The 8,887-nt window shown below is 42.7% G+C and overlaps 1 protein-coding gene across 1 annotated transcript in view; it reads left to right on the top strand.

Moving 5' to 3' along the window:
• MEOX2 (mesenchyme homeobox 2) overlaps positions 1 to 8,887 on the top strand; it is a 77,475-nt gene continuing 68,588 nt past the window's right edge. The window contains exon 1 of the mRNA XM_077304723.1: positions 1 to 1,133. Coding sequence (XP_077160838.1) covers positions 581 to 1,133 — 553 coding nt within the window. The 5' untranslated portion in view covers positions 1 to 580. The remainder of the gene's footprint in view (positions 1,134 to 8,887) is intronic.

Genomic DNA, 8,887 nt, shown 5'->3' with positions numbered 1-8,887 from the left:
CCCTTAGGCCGCGTGGAGGCGAGCCTCGGGGCGGCGGCTGCAGAAGGGCAACCGAGAGGGCCCCTCCGCCCGCCCCGCGGGGCCCGGAGGGGAGCCAAGACGAGGCGGAAGCGGCGGGCGGGCGGGCAGGGCGACAGGAGCGGCTGCGGCTGCCCCTCCCCCCTCCCCTCAGAGCATCCCGGGGCGAGGCTGAGGCGGGCGAGGGCGAGGGGAGCCGCGGGTCGCCGGTGGGGTGGCTGCTGGGCTGGGCCGGGCGCTGGGGAGGCGAGCTCGCCTGTGGTCAGTGCCGCGCCGCTAAGCCAGCCCCCGGCTCACGTTACACACTCCTGTATTTATAACCTCGGCGAGGCGCTTCCCCCTCGGAGCGCCGGTGCGGGACCACCTTCTATCCCGCCGTCGGAGCGAGGCCACGCGCAGGGCGAGGAGCGGCCGGAGCCCTGGATTATCCCCGCGCCCTTGCCCGCCCCTGCCTGCCGCCGCCGCCGTTGCCGCCGCGGGCTCGGGGGGCGCCTGGGAGGGGCCGGGGAGCGAGGCGCCCGTGGCCGGCGGGCTCGTGGCGCTCGGAGCCGCGTTGCGTGCCATGGATCACACGCTCTTCGGCTGCCTGCGCAGCCCTCACCATGCGCCGGGCCAGGGCTTGCACCCCTTCTCGCAGTCGCCGCTGGCCCTGCACGGCCGCTCCGATCACATGTCCTACCCCGAGCTCTCGGCCTCGGCCTCCTCCTGCATCATAGCGGGATACCCCAACGAGGAGGGCATGTTCGGCAGCCAGCATCACAGGGGGCACCACCACCACCACCACCATCACCACCACCAGCAGCCGCCGCCGCCGCCGCCGCAGCCCCCCCACCAGCCCCTGCAGACGAACTGGCACATCCCGCAGATGGCCTCCCCGCCGCCGCCGCCGCCGCCGCCCTCGGCCTCGAGCAGGCACAGCCTGTGCCTCCAGCCGGACGCCGCGGGGGCCCAGGAGCTGGGCGCCAGCCCGCCCGGACTGTGCTCCAATCCCTCCAGCCTGGGCAGCAGCAGCACCCCGACGGCCACGGCGTGCGCGCCGGGAGATTACGGCAGGCAGGCGCTGTCGCCCGGCGAGACCGAGAAGCGAGCGGCCAAGAGGAAAAGCGACAGCTCAGGTAAGCGCGACGCGACGCGACGCTCGCCCCACCGCCAGCCAGCCTGCGGCCGGGAAGGGAGGGCTGGGCTGGGCCGGGCAGGCGCTCGCCGAGCCTCAGCGCAGAAAGAGAGGCGGGGGGACCGCGGCGAAGCGGGCGCGAGGTGGGATTGGCGGCGCATGTGCTTCTCTGACACCTGGCTGTGGCCGGGAACCTCGGGCCGCTCGCCCCTCTCGCCAGAGGCCGCCTGCAGACTGGCGAGAAGGCGCAGAGCTCATCCGCTCTCCCGCGCAGGGGTTCAGAATGGATCGTTTCGAGCCATTGCTCAGCAGGAGGGGATTCTTAACGATTTTGCAGGGTAGGAGGACACGATGCAGGACAATTGGCATTTTTTCAAAGGCTGTAGAAGAAATGGACCTCTGCTCTCCAGGAACGCAGAGCTCCAGGAAAACCCTATCTACTTCTGCATGCCTTGTACATAGATATCAGTAAGAGTTTTTTATATTGATAAATAAAACACAGAAATAGATGTAAATGCCAATTTGGTCCAGTAAATAACACAGGTTTAAGAAAATATATTACAACTTCTATTTCTAGGACATTTACGTGGAGCTCAGAAAATTTCATGCTTTGGCACTCTGATCTTGCGTTCATTTACATGGATGTTCATTTGATTCCAAAGTTTAGAGATTTTACCATTAATATGGCTTATCTTTTTAAAAGTAAAACTAATACATGAACTTTAGCTGTAGAGTAGATACTCTGTAGCCACTGAGTATATTTCTACCAGAAATAAGAATATGACACCAACAGCCATAGTTATGAAAATGTTGGTTGATAAAGATAAGACATCTCCATGCCTTTGCTCTAAGGAAGCAAATGAAGATCTGTCCCTCAAAAAGAAAAAGAATATTTCAGACATTGCTAAATGTTAACAATGGAAACCAAGGCTTTTGAAAAAATATTTCGATCTGAAGTGAAACAAATGCTGCAGTCTTGGCTTTGCTTTCTCTCCCTGTGTCTGATTTTGAAATTGTTTCCTTCTTGAATGATTTTCCTTGCAAAATAAGACAGATCAGAGAATCTGATGGTTCTGATTCTGAAAGATTGATCTCCCACAATAAAAAAGTTAGTCCTGAAGTCTTTGATTTTTTTAGCCAATAGTAGTTTTCCACTTTATAAAAATGATGATGAAAAAAGGTGCCACTTTGTATCTCGCCATTCAATATGTGGGATAAAAACATGAATTTATTCATTCTTATTTCTAGGGGTAAATTCTTTAACTAGTAAAGGATTTAGTATAAGAATTACCCAGTTACACTTTGGAAAGTGAAGATAATAATTCAAAGAATATGTAGTCTTATATTTTTATTGCACACAAACAATTGGAAATCTAGGAAATTAAGGATGGGTTAGAATGTCTTACAAGTATGATTCATAAGTTGTTAAAGTGTACACATGGACAGAAATCCTATTGATTTTCATTGAGTTTCCCTCCCATGTAATTATGAAAATAACACAGAAACTGACTTGCCAATATTGTCCAGAAATTTAGGTATAAGTCTTGTCAGCAGAAATGATCTCAAATACAAAAGCTTCCAATTCCAATTTGTATTATACATAAACACTGCTTTCAGAGGACAGTGCAAGATTTATTACTACTGTATATGTCTGAACAATGTATTTAACATTTGTGTAACAAGGGACACTAAGCTCTCAGGGACTGCGTGACAGTATTTTGAAAGAAATTTGGTGGAAATAGTATATATAGGGTTTCTGGTTCAAATCACTATTGGTGTGACATAATTTGAATAATGAATTGGGGCGGGGGGATAGAGATCATTTTTCCATACAAGTAATGTGTAGGTTTTGAATTACGATTTCCTTTCCCCCCGAAACGCTTACTTGTACATGGTGTACCTATGCAAGTTTATCCTACTTGAATTCTAGCAGTCTGTTACACTGATGGTCATGTTGGCCATGTGCATCCCAAGGATATTAATGCAGTTTTCTACAAACTTTATCTCTGTCATCAAGAATGGTGTTTTCACAAAATCATTTTAAATAATTTTTTTCCCAGTCTGGCATCACGGTTGTGCAAATCTATGTTGCTCCTTACATTAACAGAACAGTTAGGTCTCTAGGAGCACAAAAAACAATGCATGTTTCTCTGTGCTTCATTGCAATTTCAGTTGTGGTTTATAAAATCAGGCTGAAAATCTTTTTTTTTTTGCAAAGAGATGAAGGAACTTAATTTTCACCCTTGTCTTATAATTGCTTTTCAGCAGGTTTAAAGGACTTCTCTAAACATGACTTGAGTTGTAGCTGAATCACAGAGAAACTGTCATCTGTTTCCTACACCAGGGGTAGTCAACCTGTGGTCCTCCAGATGTCAATGGACTACAATTCCCATGAGCCCCTGCCAGCATTCTCTGGCAGGGGCTCATGGGAACTGTAGTCCATGAACATCTGGAGGACCACAGGGTGACTACCCCTGTCCTACACGATTTGCGAATAATATCATGATGGGAAATACAGTCATCCAAACTAGCGGATAACCACTGACAGTTCCTTCATGTGCCTGCAGCAGCTGCATTTCGAAAGCCTTCTCTGCCTGTGCATTTCTCCTTTTTGTAAGGTAACCTAGATTAAGAGCAACAACAGACATTAGACAAATTTATTTAAAATAATTTTTTTAAAATAATCTGTATTCTCTAGAATTATCATATATCTTTCATATCAGGAACTTTGTAATTTATTTCTTGGTACATATGGCAGAATGTATCCATACAGTGTTGTTGTGGTGCTGAGTATATATATCCCTTAAAAAGTATTCATTCATGAAATACAGCTCCTTACTTATGGTGCAGCAAACATTTTCTAGACCTGCACTCGACTTTGTTTGCTAAACTATACTTTACGATTATAATGGAGCTCAAGTAGTTGACTGTAACAAAGCTTATCACAGTCATTAGCATCCCATCCTAACACTTAAAATATGCTGTTGTGCAATTATCAGTAATTTAACAAGAATAGCTTGTAGGCCCCACAGGATTTGGTGGATCTTGCATAAGTAAAATAAGATAGGGATCAAGACGTAAATCATTGTACCTTGGGTTATATGTTTGCCTAATGGGAAGGTCCTTCTTGGATCTTACTAAGTTTCACTAATTGCAAGAAGCATTTGATGGAAAGAAGATAAGATGAAACAATTTCATACAAATGTTAAAACCCCTGAAATCCTATTTAGGAAGTATTATTCAATAGAATGCTGGAATAAAAATATATAGATCACAACTACATTTTGAGTCTTAGTGGATAAATTACTATGAAAACAAAAGCTAGAAGTTTTGTAACTGAACAGTCTCTCTTTCCTTCACACATACACAAACACAATTTTAAACCATCACATTAACTTTGTAATTTTAAAATCAGCCACATGCAGACTGTCACTTGCAAAAGTTACCAAAATTTAGACTGAAACAGACTGTCATATATGTTTTGAATATTTTATTCAATATATTTACTGAAAATTTAAAGAAAAATGTGAAGCAGATGTAGTTTAACCTGGTCAGAGTCCAGTGGCACCTTTAAGACTAACAAAGATTTACATTTAAGATGCCACTATTAATATATTTTTAAAAATCTGAAATTCTTAGTTTCAACAATGGCTACCTGTTAAATTGATCTTAAACACACTAAACAATATCTAACATGGAATCAGGCACGCCTATTTGTATTTGAATCAGTAGTTTAAAGCAGGGGTAGTCAACTTGTGGTACTCCAGATGTTCATGGACTACAATTCCCATGAGCCCCTGCCAGCAAACGCTGGCAGGGGATCACGGGAATTGTAGTCTGTGGACATCTGGAGGACCACAGGTTGACTACCCCTGGTCTAAAGTGTTCCTAATTTTCTATGGATTTGGGCCCTGGTTAGTACTTGTATGAGAGACCACTAAGGAAGACCAGGGCTGCTCTGCAGAGACAGGCAATGGCAAACCACTTTGGTCAACTTTTGCTTTGAAAACCCTCTGGGGTCACCATAAGTTGGCTGGAAACTCATGGCACTTTCCACCCACCCCAGAATGTGAATCATGTATTGCCGTTGTACAATTAACTTGTATAGCGGTCTTGCATAAACTCTGCTATTCAGAGGATGCCCAGCACTAGTGTCTGATGGATTATTCTTCAAGTATTTGATGTATTTTCCCTGAAAGGCCTTCCTAAAACATCTGTCCTCATCAGTGTACTTATTATAAAATGATTGTGGATCAAATTATTTAATTAACGTGTTAATAGAACGAATTCATTAGTTTTAGAGCCTTCTGATTACTCTACAAAACATTTCAGCAAGAAAAATGAGTTACATATACTCAAAACAAACTGTGCAACTGATTCATCAAAGTTCTTAAACTTTTCAGCGTGCTGTTAGCAGGCGAAAGAAATATATGTGCTATGAGATGAATGTTGTTGTTTTTTCTGGACAGGGCTAATTTGTTAATTATGTTTGGGTTTTAATATCAAAATATAATTTATCACTAACGGGCATGCCAAAACATATAGACCGATATCCAAAGAGCTACTTTAGGTTGTCCAAGGGTGTGCCCAGTAGTATTTTCTTTGGACGGTGGACCCCTTTACCCGTCATTTCACAACACATTTTTGAAAGTACCTTCAATTTCAAAAAGCAGTTTTTCCACATAGCAGGAAAACAGCTGCTTTTCAACAAATATGCCCAAAGAAGCTTTTGGACTAATTGCATCATTATCTGCATCATGGCCTGACTTATGGCATTATCTGCATCACAGCTGACTTATGGCAACCCCATAAGGTTTCAGGACAAGAGATGCTCAAAGGTGGTGTGCCATTGCCTGCCTGGGTTGCGACTCTGGGATTCAATATTCATCTGACCTTGTTTGACTTCTGTGTTCTAATGAGCCTGGGTTATATAGGCCTATAGACAACCTAAAATCTCACTTTATTGCATATATTTAAATAAGTTGTAAATATGCATTATGTAGTATATATAAAATTGTATCACATAATAACACCGCACGCATAGCATGTAGTAGGATATATCTTGATAAGAGATACAACCATGTTGTTCTTAGTTGCGATGTCGTGTCCGACCCATCGCGACAATGATCCTCCAGGCCTTCCTGTCCTCTACCATTCCCCGGAATCCATTTATATTCACACCGACTGCTTCAGTGACTCCATCCAGCCACCTCATTCTCTGTCGTCCCTTCTTCTTTTGCCCTCAATCGCTCCCAGCATTAGGTTCTTCTCCAGGGAGTTCTTCCTTCTCATGAGGTGGCCAAAGTATTTGAGCTTATACAACCATACTAATCGATAAATTAATAAACCATAGGTTTACTTTAAAAAGAAATCCTACTTAATATAATTTCTGTTTTGAACTCATAGAATTAAATTCAAGGACGGCTATGATGCAGTGGTTCCCTGTGTGTTTGAGGGAGTATTGTTATGAATGTACTGCTCTGAAACAGGTAAAAGTTTTTTCCATTCAGTGTAGTGCGTCAAAGACAGCTCTACAAGTGTAGATCCACTGTATGCAGGGAGCAACCTCAGATATTATACTGAACCGAAAAATAGAGGCTTCCCTAAACTTCACATGTATGGTTGAATGCCCATGGAATTCTGGGTGATGTTGGGTGAGTTGAGAATTGGAACAGTAGGCTGAGACAAAGTGTACATTCATGAAAATATATCTTATTGGAATGAGTGAGGCATTTTATTAAATAAGCTTATAATTGAATTTCAAGGAATCAGCTATTAACTAATATAAAAATTAACTAATATTTACAAGTTATGCATTTTACAGTGGTTTGTATCCAACATTTGGTAGGACTTATCCGCTGGCAAAAGAGGAAGGCAGATGATTTTGCTGATTCCCTTTTTCCACAGTAGATTCCTACATGGTGTGAAGTGCTATTCCTGGATGAGTCCTCTAAACCCTGGGACAGCTTTTCACAGTGGACTACAGAAAGATAGGAAAATCCTATTCTGTGGGGTCTGCTACACTCATGGTTTTCATAAAAGCCCTTATTTTTTAACAGTAGTAATGATGATTGTGATAGCACATTATTTTAGTTCTGGATCCCAAAAGTGACTCTGGAGCTTGTTGAAATACGTATTCTCCCTATTTGTTGAAATCATGCCCCGTCATTCTTGCATAAGATGCTGTTGTTCAGAGCAAAAGCTCAAAGCATCCATGGATACTCTGGACTAACTGTGCAGTTTTTTGGATTGTGCCCAAGAATTCATATTAAAAGAACATCCTAATCATTTGCACTTTACACTTTACCATTTTGGAATCTTAATGTGTTAAGCAGCCCGAAACAAATCGACTCAGTAGTAAGTCCCATTTTATTCAGAGAGGCTTACTGCTGGAGAAAGTTCTTAGGATTGCAGTCTTAGATATCAGCCCTTAGGATTGCAGTCTTAGATATCAGCTCTATTTGAAAGAAGGTGTAAGAATTCCAGTTGAACTCATTTTTTCACATAAAGACTTGGAGATGCCTCTGCAGGCAGCAGAATGTATAATTGTAGAATGTGATCTTGAACAAAGTCACACTCTTCTAAGTCAATTGAATTTAATAGGCTTAGAAGGGTTAACTCTGCTTACATGGCATTGGTCGTGTCCCATTTATGGCCAGCTCTGTTCTGTGTTGAAACTACAGAAATTATTTTTCTCTCTCTCATATTTCTGAAAGCAAGGGATACTTATAATTCATGCTGACTTGTAACAGTCCAAACGGAAAAGTAGTTCTGGGATAATACCGTTCATTTTAGATATAAGAAGTTTTGTTTGTGCATTTTAGTTGTGCTAAAGGGTAACTTGTTTGTGTGACTGGCAAAAATTCTACTGTTGCTGAAAATTAAGGTCTTTACTTTGCATTACAAAAACAGAGTCCAGTAGCACTTTTAAGACCAACTAAGATTTATTAAAGGCATGAGCTTTTGAGTGTATGCACTAGAAAGCTCACACCTTGAATAAATCTTTGTAGGTCTTAAAGGTGCTATTGGACTCTGTTTTTGATGTGCTACTTCAGACCAACACGGCTACCTATCTGAATCTTTACCTTGCATTGTTTTTGTCATTTCAGTCATATTGATAAGTGAAAGAACAGAGCTTTAACTCTGTTTAGAGCCAGATTCACATAGGATTGCCAATTTCCAGGTAGGGCCTGGCAACCTCTCAGACTTACAGCTGAACTCCAAATGACATTGATTAGTTCCCCTGGAGAAAATGGCTGTTTTTTTTTTGAGTGTGTGGCGGGGGGGAGGGGGACTCTGGCATTATATCCTGTTAATATCCCTTCCCTCCTCCTACACTATCCTCTCCACTTGCACTCCCAAATTTCCGAGCACATAGATGGCAGCCCTAGAATCATAATAGTAATAATGTTTTTTTGAACATACATTTTGAAAAATTCTTCGGTAGTGAACAATTTCTTAATGTTACAGGTTTCTTTCATTGTATTTTAATAGTAAAGTTGGTATTTTTTGTGTGTGTGTGTAACCCAGTACGAGTCCACAGAGAGTGGTGGGATATAAGTTGAAGTTATAAATAAATAAATGAAAATAAAATCACAATGCAAATATCAACAACAGTTACAGAATGATGACAAAAGAAAATTATGCTCCTGGTAAAATTACAAAATTGTCAGATTAATACTTAGCAGGAAATCGGCACAAAGATATTATACTAGAATAGAATTTGGTCACAGATTGCATAATTTCAGGACTAGT

This window comes from Paroedura picta, chromosome 11 (assembly GCF_049243985.1).
Source record: "Paroedura picta isolate Pp20150507F chromosome 11, Ppicta_v3.0, whole genome shotgun sequence".
In the NCBI taxonomy this organism is placed as follows: domain Eukaryota; kingdom Metazoa; phylum Chordata; class Lepidosauria; order Squamata; family Gekkonidae; genus Paroedura; species Paroedura picta.
The sequence above is the reverse complement of the archived record's forward strand: the minus strand, read 5'-3'. Positions and strand labels throughout refer to the sequence as shown.